The sequence below is a fragment of the Podarcis liolepis genome (genome assembly GCF_965112155.1).
Source record: "Podarcis liolepis genome assembly, chromosome: 13".
NCBI lineage: Eukaryota > Metazoa > Chordata > Lepidosauria > Squamata > Lacertidae > Podarcis > Podarcis liolepis.
Genome location: NC_139573.1, coordinates 56,892,727 through 56,911,490, shown reverse-complemented (window position 1 = coordinate 56,911,490; position 18,764 = coordinate 56,892,727). Strand labels below are relative to the sequence as shown.

At 42.7% G+C, this 18,764-nt stretch overlaps 1 protein-coding gene across 3 annotated transcripts; it reads left to right on the top strand.

The window, feature by feature from the left end:
- Window positions 1–60: 60 nt before the first annotated feature.
- LOC310691228 (uncharacterized protein C7orf57) lies at window positions 61–18,693 on the top strand. 3 transcript variants are annotated; one of them, XM_083470888.1, is made up of 10 exons: window positions 61–227; window positions 644–700; window positions 2,307–2,504; window positions 3,550–3,664; window positions 3,821–3,977; window positions 9,562–9,609; window positions 10,918–11,018; window positions 12,480–12,595; window positions 13,717–13,734; window positions 17,896–18,693. In XM_083470888.1, exons 2-10 carry the CDS (start codon window positions 646–648, stop codon window positions 17,940–17,942), a joined length of 855 nt encoding a protein of 284 aa, XP_083327014.1. In that variant the 5' UTR covers window positions 61–227; window positions 644–645; the 3' UTR covers window positions 17,943–18,693. The 3 variants fall into 3 exon arrangements, 2 of the variants coding, with proteins under 2 accessions (XP_083327014.1, XP_083327015.1); XR_014518398.1 differs by having other exon boundaries at window positions 226–504; window positions 13,717–14,547; window positions 14,666–18,693; XM_083470889.1 differs by having other exon boundaries at window positions 226–504; window positions 13,717–13,867.
- Window positions 18,694–18,764: the final 71 nt, after the last annotated feature.

The window sequence follows — 18,764 nt, the reverse complement described above, 5'->3', positions numbered from 1 at the left end:
CTGCTCCCTCTCCCGGCCGCCTCGCCTCCCTCCCCCGCTCGGCCTCCCGCTCCCGGGGCGCGCGAAGCCGCCGTTGCCGGGCGACGGGATTGTTTGCGGCCTCCTGCTCCTCCTCCTCCTCCTCCGGGTCGCTCTCGCGGCGGCGGCGGCCTCCCGTCCCACTTCGAACTCGGCGGCGGAGGGTGTCTTCCCCCGGGGCGAGCTCCCTCGGCTTCGCCCGGAACCAGGCGAGAGAGGGCGGCCAGGGAGGAAAGGGTCCTCCTCCTCCTCCTCCTCTCGCGGAGGGTCTCCAGCCGGGCGAACCGCCTTCGGCGCGGCTCCCCCGGCAGCCTTAACCGCGGCCGTCGGAGGAGCCTCCCCGGCTGGGTCGGGGCGGGCGGCGTCTCCTTCGGGAGGGTCAGCGGGGAATCGGGTCGGCGGACCCGGGGATTCAGAAGGGGCCCGAGTCGGGCAGCTCCGTCTCCGCAGCGAGGCTGTGGTGCACTTGGCTCAGGATGCTGCGAGGTGGGCGGGAAAGTTGGCGCCAAAGCCTCTCGGGTTCAGAAATGGGGGAGGCTCGGCCGGCTCGCCGGGCTTCTTTGGCGGGGCTTCTTTGGCCAAAGGCTTCCTTTTGAAAACAGCCCCTGTTCTCCCCCTTGTGCAGGTATGAGGAATACAAATAAAGAGCCCCGCGGACCCCCAAATCGATACGCACCATGTGGCAAGTACACACTTTATAAATGTGATATTTCTCATGTAAAGCGTTTCAAAACTGCGCTCTTTTTTATTTTAGTGAAAATAGCTTACATTTGAATTTGATAGGACGCGCAGAGCAAAGAATAATGACTGTGGATCAGGGTCTTCAGTGCAAAATAAAGGCAAGAGGCAGGTGCAGAAAATGGTGGTCTTGACAACAGGACCTGCCAAGGCAGCCCCTGCCGTCCCGCCAGCCCTCAACTCGAGGCTCAGGAACATCCAACGAGTCTGTTTTCTATACGCCAATACTTTTTCAGTCTTAAAATCCAGCTAGTACAAGTTCATTTTCTGTTTCACACAATTAAGTCCATAAGACGTTTCCAATCCTTAATAAATGCAAGTGGTTTTTATTTAATTAATCACATTAACTTTGCCATCTCAGCTAAGTCGAATAATTTTACCAACCATTTCCCCATAGTAGGTAGGGCTGTATCTTTCCATTTTTATGCATATATCTTTTCTCAAACTTTAGTTCGGGACTATATAATACCTTTCTCAGAACTAGATCCTGTGGTGTTTACAGTGTTTAGACATCTTCATTTTGTACAGTAAGCTCACTACTTATGCACATTTAACTTGTGTGCATTCAGCTTTACATGCTTGGCAATTTAAAAATAAAAGGGGAGGCAGGCAACCAGGAGAAAAGCTCCTATTTTCTCTTCCATGCAGGGGTGCCAACTTGAATAAAATACTGGGGGAGCCCAGGTAAGCCACGCCCCACATAAATGTGGTGTGCACACACCATTTGAATGGCAATGCCCATCAACTTTGGGGGGTAGCTGCCCCCGCAAATATTTTATTGGTGTGCCGAAGGGACCTTGACCCCTAGGAGTTGGCTCCTATGCTTGCACACATACACATTCTTGTGCACGCTTGTTGTGTCCAGGAGGGAAAAATTGACCAAGATTCTAGTTTGGAGGAGAAGACTAAAAGAGGACCAACAGAAGCAGTCATGGAGCTGCTTGGAGTCAAGAAGAAACCATTTGACTGGTGTGTTTTTGCAGTAAAGGGCAGGAAAAGAAGACCAGGAAAGCGGCAGTAAATGATGCTTTTTGGATCAATGAGGAACAGTGTAGAGCTAAAGGAGAAAGCCAGGAGGGTTACAGCAGCAGCCAAGCACCTTGCGGGGTTCACAGAAAGAGCTTGGGGGGGTATGTGTGGCCATTGGGCTGCAGGTTGGGCTATCCTGATGTAGAGACATTTCTATCTGACTTGGCATTGAAATGCCCTTGATCTTTCTAACTGATGAACAGTACCAGGAGAGGCAGCCAGGCTTTTAATTGTGTGGGTTCCTGTTATATTAGGTCATTGATTTTTGTAGTAATGGGGAGTAGAAGTTATATAAGTTATTCTTTATAAATGCTTTTAAAAAAACAAAAAATGGAATAGTTTTCCTGTTTTTCATTGTTTTCTATAATAATTATAATTATTACTTATTGAATATATCTACTGCCCTATCTATACCTGGAGGTCTCAGGGTGGTTCACAGAACAAAATCAAATTAAGTTGATACCAATTAATATAATACAAATCTCAAAATGTGATATTCATCTTTTTGCTTGTTAATGCAGATTGGTACTATCACGTGCCACTCAAGCGATCAGAGGAGCCGGTTAATTCTGAAGCTCAACAGCAGCCAACATCCCAGATCCCAGGTCTCGGTGATTTTGGAGATCCTCACAGTGAGATTACATTTGGGGGGCGAAGGAAGTGGATTAAAGACACTGACTCGGAATATGTAAAGCTGGCAAAACAAGGAGGCCGACCTGGTAGTTAAAATTCATATGAATCTTATGGCAATTTCAGGAGGCTTGTACATATAAATGGTCTGGAAAGTGCTATAAGAAATTTGGGGACATTGGGGAGGATAAAAAACACAAAATATGGATGTTCCATGCCACCCTGAAAGCTGTGATGTTGCAGAAATGCGGGTTCTTTTGTTTTGAAAGAACCCACAATTTTAGCAGTATTCTGTAACCTTTTGTGGCAATCTTGGTTGAATTCATACTTACGGTAACTAAAAATTGCACATTTACCTTTGGGTAAGGCCAATTCAAATCAGTGGGCTTACTTCAGAGTAAAAGTGCATTGAATCAAGCTGTAAATGCATCACCTTACCTGAAAGCAGCTATCAGAGGAAACGTGCACATTTTTCCCCAGATAAGTAACAGCCTCAGGGAACAATTTTATTTGTAAATCAGCATGGAGGGGAGTTAATCCAGGCATAAATGCAGTTGCTTTTGTGTTTTTATTTCTGTATATTGGTTTGCTCTGTTAGTAAGTAGAGATCTTCTGACAAATGATTGTTTCTCTTGAATCCAAATGAAAAAAAATGAAATCATTTGATCTGTTTCCCTTCCCTCCTTTTCTGCCTCTATTTGGATATTTTCAGTATTCTTTTTTTGTAGTGTAGGGAATTGGGGAAGGCAGGCAGATTTGTGTGTGAGCCATGGTGCATGAGTGTGTGTGTGAGAGAGAAAATAAGTTTCCCCGTCTACTTAAAAAAAAATCATGCTTGAAACGTTTGTTGGGAAGGCACATTGGTTAGAGCAGCAGTGGACGACCTTCTCAGGGCCAAGGGCCACATTCCCTCAGGGAAATGTGATTACAGGCTGCATACTAGTGGCAGGGCCAGCACCAGGAGATCCTGTCGTAGGTCTATGTCATCTAGTATTGTTTGCCCCTTAATCTCATGGGGAGGGATAGAATGAAGCATTTTTTATATTGCCCTCTTGTTTTAATAATGTCCAGAAAACTAGTTATCTACTTGCTTAAAAAAAAAAAACTTAAATAACTTTGTCTCCTTCACTTAAGACTTGTTGAGACATTTTACACCTACTCCACGGAAAGTGTCTCTGGGGTCTTATGGTGCACCTGAGTGGTATACACATCATGGGAAACCAGCAGCAGCAGCAGCTGATGAGTCTAAGTAAGTATTCTGTCTTCATGCTAATCTCTTTTGGGTGACTGAGGAAGAGTGGAGTTGAAGAATGTTGAAAGGAAGAAAATGTCACAGCATTTGGAAGCACCTGGAACCTTTCATAACTAAATACTTCACAGTAAACGGTAAAACTGTTTTCCGCAGGCCTCGAGTTTCAGCTATGCCAGACTACATGATCCACGAGGAGTTTAAGGCTGATCAACCTGCCAGCTATGAGCCTAAAAGAGGGCCTTTTGATTTTGATATGAAAAGTGTTTGGCAAAGAGATGCTGAAGACAAAGAGAACAAAGAGAAAAGAGAGGTATGTGAACCTCTCTTGGTTGGTGAGTGGGTCAGGACAGCAGCACCTCACGCAAATCCCAATGAACTAGCACACCTGGTGTTTTGTATTTCTCTGCCTCATAATGTGGGTCTCTGTCAAATTTGCAGTTGAAAATATATTATTATTATTATTATTATTATTATTATTATTATTATTATTATTTGTATATTGCCCTGCATCCATAGATTTCAGGGCAGATCTATATCAGGTATTGCTGTGGGTGCCAATCAAAAAATGGCCACCATGGGGAAATGACATGGCATAACACAACACAGCTGCCATGGAGAGTGCGGCATAACACAAAATTAGAGAGTACAGTCATGGTGAAGCTTTTCCCACGACTTTATTTCCCCACCAAAAAGGTTTCACTTATTGATTTTCTGTCTGCTACGATGCAGAAATGCCTGTTTCCCCCCAGTGCCAACCCTAAACCAAAGCCTAGGCTGCCATCCTGGATCCACTTACCTGGGAGCAAGCTCCATTAAATAAAAAGAAACTTACTTCTGAGTAGATTACATTATACTGTAAGTGCTTGATCTTTAACTGCTGTACAGCAGGTGACATGCCTCTTTGCAAATGTTTCAAATTTTCCTTTTGAAGTTAACATCCACTCAAACATTGTTTAGCAGTATTTGCAGAAAATCACCTCTAGAAACTACCTGATCTCAGATGAAGCCACCACAAACAAAATGCACCCTGGCTGCAAGGGAAAGCAAAAGGACTGAGATTCCAGGAACTAAAAAATAAGACAGAAGCAGGAAAAGTGCACTAAAGGGCAGGGGGGAAGAGCAGCTCTTTAGGACCCAGCGTTTCCTGTTATCTGGCGTCCAAACAGCTCACTTATCAGTCACAAATCCGTCTTCACTCATTGGCTAAAAACATTGATAGGCAGGAGCAGCCAGACTGGCTCATTTCATAGAATTTGTGGAAGTGTTTAAAAATGATTATATCCCCTTTGGGGGCAAGGTGCTCCATAAGTTGGTCCAGCTTCAGGCATGCTTGGGGGAAACTGATTACTTGGATCCATTCCACTCTGGTTTCAGGCCTGCCCGTGGCACTGAAACCACACTGGCCACTTGGGTTGATGACATTTGTTGGGAAAGAGATGGGAGCTTGAGTTTGCTTGTTCTGCTTGATCTCTTGGTAGCTTTCAATCCTGTTAACCACAATATCCTTCTAGAGGAGCATATTGTCTCAGGGAGGTTGGGGCTGGGGACCTTGTGCTTCAGGGTCCACTCCTACTTCCTGGGACATTTCTAAGAAGTAGTTATGGGAGGCTAGCATTTGGTGTCCTGTAGTGTCCCATAGGGTCGCATCTTGTTTCCCATGCTATTTAACATCTATATGAGGTCTCTGGTTCTGTGATCAGGAGATTTGGAGTGGAACGTCATCAGTGTGCAGATCGCACCCAGTTCTACCTCTCTGTTTCATCTGAATCAGGAGAGGCAGTTGAGGTGTTAGACAGGTGCTTGGAGGCAGTGGTTTGGATGGGGGCCATTAAACTGAAGCTGAATCCTGAAAGTGGTGTTATGTGTCCCAAGTTCTGATGTCCAGGAGGTGAGGAGATGGCTTGTTCTGGTGAGAGCAGCTCCACAGCCTGGGAGTGTTTTTTGAATTCAGCGCTGGCCCTGGAGGCTCAGGTGGCCTTGGTGACCAGGAGTGCCTTTCCCCCCAACTGCGGCTGGTTCACCAGCTACGGCACCTTTTAAACAAAACAATTTGGTCACTGTACTCCATGCTGTGATAACTTCCAGATCATATTGTTGCACTCTGTTCTGCGTGGGGCTGCCCTTGAAGACACAGCAGGAGCTTCAATTAGTCCAAAGTGCAGCGGCCAGATTACTGGCTGGCGTTCTGTTTCTATCTCACATAACCCCTGTTTTAAAACAGCTGCACTAGTGGCCAGTTTGTTTCTGAGCCCATGGTGTTCACAGTGTTTATAGCTCTGATTGACTCAGGCCCCAAAGCAACTTACAATCACAAAAATCAGGTGGGCCCTAAAAATATACCTCTCCGTAAGAAGAGCTCTGCTGGACAAGGCTGATGGCCCGCCCACTCCAGCCTCCTGCTGTCATAGTGGTCAGCCAGATGCCTGTGGGAAACCAGTTATTACCCAACTTTCACCCTAAGGTCACATAATAATCACTGCCATGGGGCCTTAGGATGAAAGGTGGGTAATAAATGAAAATAATCATAATTTTTTTTCTATTGAATTACACAAGTTTATTTGCACTGAACATGAAATGTCGCCATATGATGCTGTTTCATTCAGAACCAAGCTGTGTCCTGGAACTGGAAAGAAACTATCAGCGGCTAAATTGATGTTGGCTCTGTATAGACTCCAGAATCCTTAAAACTAGACTAGTTGCAGACCCTTCCTTTACCTTCCAGCCCCAGAATGTGTTGTAGGACTTAACATCACAATCCTCATATATAATGCCTTCCATGAACTGCAGCAGATTTGGGGGCTGGGGTGCAGACACTTGTACTTTTTGTCACTTTTAGAAACAGCTGGAGTGTGCCTACAGTTTATAGAAATCAACATTTTTTTGGAAAAAGTATGGTATTTGGGTGCTAAAATCTACCATATATTTTGGATAGTCGTTTTTCTGTATGCCTCTGTTCTCTATGGGTCTGGCAACCTCTCAAGATACTGTATTGTTGCCAAACTCTGTACAAGGGTTCCCAAGGGGGAGATGGCAGTTTTCATCAATGTTTGGATGCCAAGGCACCATTTTGAATCAAGATGGCAGATCAAAATGTGACTTTGGTGTGAGTTTGCCTGGTTTTTGGTGTAATGGGTCCAGACTACACCAATTTGGATGGTTCTGAAGATATTGTCCCATTTGGCAGGATAGTTCCTACCTGCACCAGTTTGGATGCCTCTTGAGATATTGTCCCCAAACTGCATCAGGGTTCCTCATATGGAGGTGGCAATATGCATCTGTCTTTGGACACCAGGCACCATTTTGAATCAAGGTGGCAGACCGAAATGTGACTTTGGTGTAACTGCTCAATTTGGTAGGATGGGTTCAAAGTACACAGATTTTTATACCTCTGAAGATATTGTCACCCCATTTTATAGGACTTTGCCCAATTTGGAATGGCAGTTCCAACTTGCACCAATTTAGATGCCTCTTGAGATAACATCACCAAACTCAGCAAGAGAGTTCCCAAGGTAGAGGTGGTGGTCTAATCCTACAGTTGGACACTGGGCACCATGTTGACTCAAGATTACGGATTGATATATGACTTTGCCCAATATAGCATGACGGGTCCAAATTACGCAGAATTGTACACCTCTAAAGATACTATCACCCTGTTTGGTGGAACTTTGCCAAATCTGATGTGATTTGTGCCAAATCTGATGTGATCTGATGGGAGCCAGTGTGGTGTAGTGGTTAAGAGTAGTCTTGTAATCTGGTGAACCGGGTTTGCATCTCTGCTCCTCCACCTGCAGCTGCTGGGTGACCTTGGGCTAGTCACACTTCTCTGAAGTCTCTCAGCCCCACTCACCTCACAGAGTGTTTGTGGTGGGGGAGGAAGGGAAAGGAGAATGTTAGCCGCTTTGAGACTCCTTAAAGGGAGTGAAAGGTGGGATATCAAATCCAAACTCTTCTTACTTACTCTTGCGTTGCCAACCAGTGCCAAGCTTAGATGCCTTTGAAGAGATAGCGTCAGCACGATCGTTCCCAAGGTGGAGGAGGTGGTCTACGTTTAGATGCCAGATGACATGTTGAATCAAGATGACAGGCCAAATTAACGCTAAGTAAACATTAGCTCCCTTTGCCGCACTCAAATTGATTTGGGGCTGGGTCAAGCATTCCCCAGGGAAGGGTGAAGCCCGGGTGGGTAAGTGGATAGTTGTGCACAGCCCTAAAACTCACTAATTACACTATCCTTTGAAAAATCACAATATTTTGGGGTTTCTTCAGATTCCTGGGAAGTGCCAGGCACTTCCCACTAGTGAAGAATATAGTGTGAAATAATCCCTTTGAAGGGTGTAAATTTCTTATGTAAATTGGTTGAGGTTCCTGCATTGCAGGGATTTGAACTAGATGACCCGGGGGGGGGGAGGTGGCGTTCCAACTCATTCTGTGATCCTGGTTATGGCTTACGATGCTTTTTGTATCATTGTAATTAAGCTGACAAACTAATAAAATTATTATCAGGTTGGTTGGTTTTTTTAATTTCCCTGCTTAATTTATACAAATTTTGTCAAACTAAGACCTTGACTAAATGGGAAAGAGATTTCTCTGTTCAGGGATAGCTTCTTGTGCCCTTTGAGGACATTCGTGGCAACAGCAGGACTGGGGAAGAAGTGAAGCAGGTGAGGTTTTTGCTCTCTGCACCAGCATCCTTGCTTAGTAACATCGAACCATAGTTTGGCATAGCACCACATGCAAACCAGGTCATAGTATCTTACTTTGGTGCATTTGTCTCCCAGCTCTTTTAAGGATCCCTCTGAAGTAATATTGGGCACTATTCAGCCAAAATGAAGAGCATAGTAGTTGATTTCAGTAGCAAAGTTGTTTTGATTAAAACCTCTCCCACTGAATTGGGTGAAATTAACTTTGAATGGATAGTGTGGCTTTTGTCCTTCAACAGGAATCACATATAAACTTAATTTAATTGCCTGATGGCCAACCCTTATGGCTAAACCTTGAGAAATGACTGCTGAAATCTTGGATTTAAATTTCATTAGCTTTCTGAAACTTTCATTTTATATATCTTCTCAGAAGCAAGTTCCATTGGGTGTAATGGGCCTAACTCTCAGATAAGTACATTACTGGATTGCAGTCATAAACTATATTCAGATACCTGCTTATTTAGAGTTATGGGTTTTAATTGTTTTGTCAGGATATAAGAAATACTAGCCAGGAGTACTGTTTAAAGTTCAGCCTCCTTAGTTTATTCTATCAGGGGAAAGTGTGTTGGTTCCAGTTAAAGAAATAAATCCTTAAGGACATATCACAGTACAAAAACATTTTAATCCCAGAGGGTTCTTCTCAGGTCTCATTAAAAACATGGAAGCCTCTTGTGCATTCTGGATCAGGTTATTCAAGTGATTATAGATCCATTCTTTTCAGCTTCCAGAATATATGTTCTTTTTTTCTGAACATTAATGTTTATTTGGGAGTGTTTTCAGGAACACTGGTTATCTTTTTATATTATTATTAAAGCTTCCATACTCTGTTTCTAAAGAGTATGGAACTAGATGTGAAATGGGATAATCAGTAACAAAGGGATCTGTTGAGGGATACCTTTTTTAAAAAATTTAAAAGCAGTATCAGAATCTTGCTGGAGCTGTGGCTTAGAGAGGAGACATAATATTGTGTACATCATTTTCATGATTTAAATTTTACCTCGCCCCCCCCCCCAAGCAGAAAGGTTCTATTCTTTCTGAAATGAAGTTTGTACGGAGGCAAGTCAGGTAGTATACACTTTATGTGACCAAGCTGATCATTTTTGTAAAACATTAAACACTCCTAATCTCTTTTCTGTTATCTTTAAGATCTATTACTTAAATTATGTTTTTTTTAAAAAAAAAAAATCCCAACAGGAAAATGGAGTACAAGTTGAGGGCTCTCCAGGAAGCACAAAAGAAGAGGTGAGTTTTTCTGAAACTAGAATTGGATTTGATAAAATACAGAGGGAAAATCTCAAACTGACCATTTTAAAGACTAAGCCAAGAAACAGGTATTTGGCGATTCCATCAGCACATCAGTGCAAAATCTTTCTCCAAGTTACTGTTGTGGTCTCCCCTCCTTTTAAAAGTCAGTGTTGATTCCTGGATGCATTTGTATTTTTAATAGTTTTCTAGCCAGCTTCAAAGTTTCAGATTCTGGTAAAGAATAAAACTGGTTAGCATGAAAAGCCTTTTTAGTACTGTTCCAATCAATGCTCTTTTAGTATTCCAATCAGCCTGACTAAGGAGTTCACTGTGGTGGAGGGGCTGGGATGGGCACGTGGAAGCTCATATTCCACTCATGATCTCTTACCTTGGTTAATAAATTCTGAGGTTTCTGTATGCATCACCCTGTGTATACTCAAGTTTTGTCATTCTGAAGTATGCACCTGCTCGAAAATGTGAGCTTTTTCTTAAAACCCTGAGACTAAACTTGACAAGATTTTAAATGTGTTCTTGTATTTAACATGCAGGATGGTAATCGTAACTGGAATCACAGCAGCTTTATAAAGCAATTTTAACACTCTGCCTTCCTCCCGAGGAAAACCCCTCCTCTGGTATTTGCTTTGTAGGGTGAGGAGGAAATCCTAAATTGTCACCAGTGGGGGATTTCCTTCCAAATCTGCACACAAAATTTAAAGAGGCATATAACAGCACGGCCTGTTTGGCCCTCATATTTTAAGATAAAGCTTACAATTTTAGCATTCAAATGGCACATACCACTGGTAATCAGAACTTGAATAAACACAGGTAGCGCAGACACAACATTGCAAATGTGAACTTGCACACATGCTCCTTCCAGCACCGTCTCACTTCAGTGTACATATTTAAAACCTGCACGTTAAAGGTGCACTTAACCTTGCATAAAGCCCTAACAGAAACTAAGCAACCTTAACCACCCTTTGGAAGTAATGCTAAGGGTCAATCTACATGTTGTGTTACAGCTGATTTGAATTGGGTTTATAGCATATGGGGAACGGGTCCAGTCTTGATCAGCCCAACTCAAAAGTTCTAGTCATCACATATCAAACTTTTTTATTTCTCAGCCTAGTCAGATCAGATTACTTTGAGCGACATCACAAAAACAGGAGCCTAATACAGGAGCCATGTACAGATTGCTACAGAATATATTGCAGGGAATATTCTTTCTTTTTAGCTGTTATTTCAACCTGTTTTAATCATAGGTATATGTATGTCCATTACTGAATTAGCATTATCTTTTTTACACAGATAAAGCTTCCTGCTATAACGCCAAGATACCCACACAGAACACCACAACCTATTGCAACTAAAGAATTTCATGGAGGAAACCGACTCTACTTCCCTCCAATGTTAGCTAAATATAATTGCTGTGTTTTAAATCCAGACCTTACAGATGGATGTGCAAGTACTCAACTTGCCAGTGTAAAGCTGTGCATAAAATTGTTAGCCTTTGCTCCAGTTCAGTTTGAGTATGAATTAGTGTATTGCATCATAGTGATGGCTATATGCTGATCTTAACAATAAGCATATAATCACAATAAGATATATTTGGGAGGCAGTATGCACACTTTTTACAAAAGTGTAGTTTATTAAAAACTACCCTAGATTATCATATGTACACTGTTTCAGTTATTTGTCGGTGTACCAGATGAGAAGCCTCGTTGGATGTCATGTTACATGACTGGTAATCTGGAACAGGTGAAAATAGAGACCAGAGTACACCTTGCTTTATTTTGGGAACATATTCAAGGGCGTAGCACAGGTTCTCTGCACCCAGGATGCGTGTGTGTGTGCTGGGGCAGGGGCAGAGTGTGGCTGCGCGAGCCCAAGCCCTCACCGCTTACCAAGCCACAGTGGTCTGAGCCGGCAGCGAGTGAGGCAAGGGGATGGATGGAGAAAGGCTCAAAGCCAGCTCACAGTGAGGGCAGACCAGCAACGGCTGCTAGAGACTCTAGCCTCTCCTTGGTGGGTGGCGCTGCTGCTGCCGCCATCCTCCTCCCTCTCAGCCGGCCATGAGGAGAAGGAGGTGCTGCTGCTGCTGCTGCAGCCCTGAAGGCCCAGCCAGGGCACAGCTTGGTGAGGGAGGGAGCCTGTCGTGGGGGTGCCTGGTTGTGCCATCTTGCACCCTCTCAGCAATGCATGCCCCTGATATCATTTGGGATTGCTGTAGGCTTGACGTCTTTCGATCACATAAGTTACTTGTCTTAGTCATTCATATTTACCAGTAGTTCCTGTTTTGACTGGGGTTACTTGGAACAACTTTTTCTTCACTGCTGGATGTTGAGAAGGTGTGCATCAACGTATGTTGTCCCTATGTGAAGATTTGCACGTGGATCTGTTTTACCAGCTGGCATTCAAAGAACCATGCAAATACTTCTACTAGAGGCCTTTTTGCCACAAAGCCAGAATGCTTCTAATACCAAAGGAAGCTTCAAAAACACTTTTTAATATAGCACAGAGATCTGGTGTTTAAAAACCTCACCAGACATGCTCAAACATTTGGATCCACCTAATGTAATTCTTTGGCTCTCTGCTTCTCTGTATGTTTGCATTGGGATGCTCTGATGACCATCAGGTTCCCCAGTACATAGTGTTTGTTGTCAACACTAACAGTAAATTACTGTAAGTAACTGTTGAAAAACCATGGCGCCAGGTATAGCCATTGACCATTTGGACTCATGGCACTCTTCTAAAAATGTCAACGACTTTTATTTGCCTATTTTAAAAAATTGTTATCATAGTAAAGAAAAAGAAAAGATGGGTACCAGTTTTGATAAAAGGCTTGCTTCTTGTTTGGTGTTCTCGTATAGGCCTGCTCACAAAAAAAATGAACCTGTAAACTTCAGCAAACTGATCAGCAGTGGTTATGGAGATGAGTGGCTTCAACAGCGTGATGACTGGGAGAAAAAGAACTCGCAGCCTAATGGTAACATTTTAGACTTTAAAAAAATAAGCAGTATTTACTGACCTATGTCTTTCTTTGTAATGTAGACCTATGCAAATATGTGTACAGTGGTGCCCCGCAAGACGAACGCCTCGCAAGACGGAAAACCCGCTAGACGAAAGGGTTTTCCGTTTTGGAGGTGCTTCACAAAACAAATTTCCCTATGGGCTTCCTGCGCAAGACGAAAGCCCATAGGGAAATCTCCGGGACAGCGGGGAAGCGCAGCGCGTCTTCCCCACTGTCCTCGGACCTCCTCCGAAGGCTGGCGGTGGGGCGGAGAGACCTCCTCCCGTACCTGTCCTGAAGGCTTGCGGTGGGGAGAAAAGCCCTTCTCCGCACCGCCAGCCTGGCAAGCGGTTTCCATAGGAACGCATTAATTGATTTTCAATGCATTCCTATGGGAAACCATGCTTCGCAAGACGAAAAACTCGCAAGAAGAAAAAACTTGCGGAACGAATTAATTTCGTCTTGCGAGGCACCACTGTATTAATCCTATAAAACATTCCAGAAGATATATGGAAATTGGGCTTCAATTCATAGCTTATTCTTTGTATTGCCTACAAACCCGGTATATTGTTTATTCGGGACATGTTTTTGGGATTTTGTTTCTGTTCAGATAGAGTAGAGCTAACTTAATCTGCATTCATTCTGCAGTATTTGTAGAGCATATAGAAAATAAACTCCTTGAGTGCTGTATGTTATACACTAAACCTTTACACAGTTTTATATGTAACTTCTGTAAACTCCAATGGAAATTGCTTCCAGGGCAGCATGTACTGGACTTTAGTCTGACATCGGACATCGTTGCTTATGCCAAATCATAATTCCACTTAAAGATGCAAGGTAGCATGGGATAAATGGCACCCAAAAATAATATTTATTTTTCAATGCTCCTTTTGAAAAGACTTGCCTTCTAATAAGATAATAGCATTTACAGAATGAAGCCTGTGCAAATATCCTATTGCATTCAAAAGCTTTTGGACACCTTTTTAGCTCATTTGCCCCCTAACAAATACCTTGTAAGACTATTAAAGCAACCGAGGCTTATTTTATGACATGAATGCATATTAAATAAAGAATTCCTTTTCTGTTGTTTCTTACAGATTCTCTTCTTCCTCCAAGTGAGTACCAGAAGAAAATAGAAAAGAGGCAGAAAGCTAGGAAACACACATTGTCATACAAAAGAAAACCTAGATCTCAATCTGGACTTGAAATGGGGGCCCAGCCTAAGAAGCCATTCTTCAACCTCAGAATGTATGCCACCCAAAACACTATCCTACAAGCCCATTTCTGCCTTAACAGATCTAAGCATTATTCATTTCCAAACATATATAGTCTTTTTCTTTAATTGTCAATAGAATTTAACACTGAAGGGAAGTAACCTTTTTAAACGTAAAGCTTATTACAAATGTTTTTAATATGAATTTTTACTTTTAGCTTAATTAATTAATTTTAATTAATTAATTTTGCTTTGTATAGAGCAGTGGTTTGTTTCTCTTTCCCACCCATTCGCTGTTATCGACAGGCAGAGATCCTTTGGTGTCCCAGGGGTGGGCGCTCTCATAAATTCTGCAGCAGCCTCTCCTGTCACTCCTCAACACCTCACACTTCCCTTAAGTTCACTTCCCTCAAGTCTTTGCAATTGGGTATTAGCAGACCTAGAAGAAAATATTTTCTTCTCAATTTTTATTCTCGGGCATATCCAAATAGAGGGCAGTAACACTGCATTTATTTTAAATTGGTTGAAAGTTTTGCTTTGGAAATTCATAATAAAATACATTGATGCATTCTACACAAGGTCCCCAAGCATGAGAGGGAGAGCGGCATATGCAGTGAAGCTTACCTCATTTTTTTCTGCCCTGCATCACTGGCTGATTTTAAAAACACTAGAACCATAGAATTGTAGAGTTGGAAGGGACCCCGGGGATCATCTAGTCCAGGCATGGCCAAACTTTGCCCTCCAGCTGTTTTGGGACTACAGCTCCCATCATCCCTAGCTAACAGGACCTGTGGTCAGGGATGATGGGAATTGTAGTCCTGAGACAGCTGGAGGGCCAGGTTTGGCCATGCCTGATTCTAGTCTAACCCCCTGAGTAGCTGCGTGCAATGCATTGTGGGATGCTGCTGTTTGGAGAAACAAAATTAAAGTCCTACAGCACTTGCTTATTTTCCACTTGTGCCTCACTGGATGAGGCCATTATGCAGAAGGCTGCAAACTCAAGAAGAATCTAAAGTTCATGATGTAAAGCACATACACAATAGTAGGGTTGGAAGGCGTATGTAGTTCAAGTGTTTCCATCTATATAGAATTTATCACATTCAAACTGTTTCTTAGAACTTAATTCCACATTTCAGAAGCTCACAGGTAGGAAGGTTATATTTGTGTTGTAGTGTCTTTAGAGAATGGATCAAGTAAAGTTAAGATATCCACAGTGATTTCTAAAGGGACCATGTATGTGCTGTGTTGGAGAAGGTAAGAAAAGGAAAGGAAAGAAAACTGATTAGCCAGGATGGCTGAGACGGGGAGAGTTGTTCTAAGAAGTTTATTAAACTTGTTCATGCAGCTGAGGTCTACTAAAGCAAAGCAGAATACTTTTAGAAAAGGACAATAATCCAAATTAGGACAATGAACTCTTGTGTGTCAGAATAACAACTCTGTTATATGCCTCAATTATTACATAAAACCCATCATTTTAAAAATTGTGCTGCAATCCCATTCAGCCAGTGTTTCTTTATATTTATGAGCAGGCATGCATGGGATTGCACTGTGACGCTCTAGTCCTGTACACTTACTTAGAAGTAGGATCCACTGACAGCAGGGTTTTCTTCCAAGTAAAGGTGCACAGCATTACATGGCATGACTAGAATCATACACCCGGCTTAGGAATTTAGTTTAAAGGTATTCATTAATCTACCTGCACACATGGGATGCCCTGTGTTTGGCAGGCTAATGGATCCCACATCAGCGCCATCTCCATTGGTTCATGTGTGCTGGTTAAACATGGAATTTACTATTCTAGGACAGTATTTCCATAGATTTTTTTGGGGGGGGTTGTAATGTGGAAGTCATCAATGTAATAGAATACCGAGGATATAAAAAAGTGTATTTTTGTTATTTTAAAGAACTTCAGTACTACCATTTAGAACAGACCTCACATGCAATTCATCAAAACTGTTAATAGAACAATAAACAGAGCACCCTATTTCCATCTAACCATAAAACTGACTAAAACAAGCCCTGCTCAAAGAGCCCCAATTATCTAGCATTCCAATTTAAACTCCAAATGCCTTTCTAAACAGCTGTGACTTTGAAGCTAGTTTAAGTGAAATTGGGGAGGGCATCTCCCCAAGGATTGAATTCCATAGGTAAGGGGCCAGGGCAGAGAAGACCCTGTTTCTTATGACCCCCAAACTAATACATTTTACTGTAGGCATCTCAACAGGGTCTCCATATTGCTGCAGGTGGTCCCTAAGGTAACCTGGTCCCATGCCATTTAAAGCAGGGGTGGTTAACCCTTTTCGGGCCAAGGGCCACATTGGCCCATGGTCATCCTTCCAGGGGCAAAAGTTGGTGTGGTGAGCACTGGACTTCTCAATACTGCCTTCCAAAAGACTTTCCCGCCAACTCTGCACTATTTTAAAGCATTTTTAATCATGCATTATTGCATTCAGATACAGGCTGCAGGTTTGCCACCACTATTTTAGAGCTTCCTTGGCAATCACCAGCACTTTGATTTGGACTGGGAACAAACTGGCAGCCACTGTAGCTGGCAGAATATTGATGTCACATAACTGATTGCTTGGCCCCCACAAATAGCTGGGTAGCCACATCTAAAACAGGTTATCCAGAAAGGGTAACAACAAGCTTATCAACCGAAGCTGGTTAAAGGCTCTTCTGGATACCACATCTCATAACTCCCTGTGTTAGCAGAGAGCCCAGAAACACACCCAAGGTGCACACCTGAACCTTCAGGGGAAGAAATGCAATTCTAGTATCTGAAGCTGCAACCAACAGCACTTGCATTTCATTTCATTTCTTTTATTGATTTGGTTGCATTTATGAATTGCTTCCTATGTAACCTCTTGAAGTGGTTTAATACTAAAACAAGAAAAACATACAAAAATATCATATACGGTATGGTTGCATCTTGTGAGGGGGGGTATGTTCTGGGGTGGTGCATATATGCAAAAAATGGGCCGGCTGCCCCCCCAGCCTTACCTTCCAGAGCTGGTGTGCCGAGCAGGCCTTTCTAATGGTTGATGTTTTATTGTGTTCTTTAGATTTTGTTGGAGTGGCAACCCAGTCAGATGGGCATGATATGTTGTTATTTTGTGACCCTTGGGGTCCCTTCCAACTCTACAATTCTATGCTTCTACCTCCCTCCCCTCAAGCAAAGCAGATTACTTTTAAACTCTCCAGATTGCTTAACAGACAAGTCCTCCTCAGCAGGCAGGCCCTAGGATGCTCTCAGGGCCTTCCAGGTTTCCATGCAAGAGCATCCCATATTTCATTTGACAGTCATTTAGATATTTGAAGCTGGCTGTCATATCTTCCCTCAGTCTCCTCTTTCCCAGGCTTGGAAAGTTGGACATATCCAACTTGCTCAACTATTCCTCAGCAGGTTTGGCTTCTAGACCCTGGATCATATTGGTTGCCCTCCTCTGCACACCTTCCAGCTTGTCAATATCCTTCTTAACTTGTAGCACCCAGAACTGGACACCGTATTCCTGGTGTGGTCTGACCAAGGCAAAATGGAGCCGGACTATTAACTTCCCTTGATCTGGACACTATACTTCTATTGATGCAGCCTGAAAGAGCATTGGCTTCTTTTGTTGCTGCATCACATTTTAGGCTTATGGTCATCTAAGACCCCTTGTTGTTGTTGTTTAGTCGTGTCCGACTGTTTGTGACCCCATGGACCAGAGCACGCCAGGCACTCCTGTCTTCAACTGCCTCCTGCAGTTTGGTCAAACTCATGTTAGTGGCTTTGAGAACACTGTCCAACCATCTCGTCCTCTGTCGTCCCCTCCTCCTAAGACCCCTAGAATGTACTATTAAAGCAACACTGTTCACACTGAAAAGGAAATTAGAAAGAGGAAGAGCAGTCCAAATGTACAAGGAGCAACCCAATTTCATTGCTGTTAGTTCATTTCAATATTACACAAGCAGGGCCATCCTTCATTGACCTCAGAGAAGCTTTTTTGTACAAGAAAGAAATTGATATTTAATGTCTTTGAGTGAGAAAAAAATGCTCATTTTTCTGTCACCTCTTGTTTTTCAGATTCAGAGACATCCCAGCCAGAATCAACACAAACAGACAATGAGTAAAAGCAGATACTTCATAGAATTGTCAAAATTCTCACTATTTCAAAACAGCACTGAGTGCAGAAGACTATAATAGAGCTTAGGAAGCAGGCTTCAATAATTATATGTTGATGTGTTAGATTATGTGTCTTTTTAACCAGGATATTTAAACAGTGGACCACATTCATTCCTGTTGGTTTTTCTGTTTGTTTCAGTAAGTTTGCAACTGACGTGAGTTTGGTCCAATAATCTACCCCCGTAAGCTTTTAAAGCCTGGATGCTTGCTTCTGCTGTTAATGCCTCCGCCTGTACCTGAACCTGCTTTCTGCTTCTACTTTTCACCCACTTCTGCCAAGGTTTGCCTTGTAACCTCATGTTCTAAAGCTACGTGGCTGCTTGAGAGTTGGTGAACAGTAGCATCCCTGCAGTCCTGGTTAATGGATGCTTTGCTATGGGGTTGCACTACTGGAGAGAGTCTCTAGTGGAACAAAACCCTTGAGACCAGTTTGAGCCACATAAACTTTGCAAAGCTGAGTCTTTATTTTTCTGCTTCCAAGTGTTGAATGGGGTAAGTAGAAAGCCAGATTGTTGTGATGTTTTATATATTTTGAACTTGTATGTATATTGGCATTGAGGTTATTATTCAGGAGGTTGGATTGAAATGATCGTTTTCAACACCATTCTCATTTTGTTCTGATGTATACCTCACATCATATAAACTTGCATATATACTTGGAATTCTGTTTGAATAAACATCATAAGAGAGTGATAACAATTGCCTTTTAACTATTTCTTAAAACATTAAAGTGGTTTTTTTTATCGACTAGGCACATTAGCCAAGACAAT

Bases quoted from the DNA above. Each gene is read 5' to 3' on its own strand.
- LOC310691228 (XM_083470889.1), top strand. The intron at 701-2,306 runs GCAAGTACACAC...TTGTTAATGCAG, and splicing joins AAATCGATACGCACCATGTG to ATTGGTACTATCACGTGCCA. The intron at 13,868-17,895 runs GTATGCCACCCA...CTTGTTTTTCAG, and splicing joins CCATTCTTCAACCTCAGAAT to ATTCAGAGACATCCCAGCCA.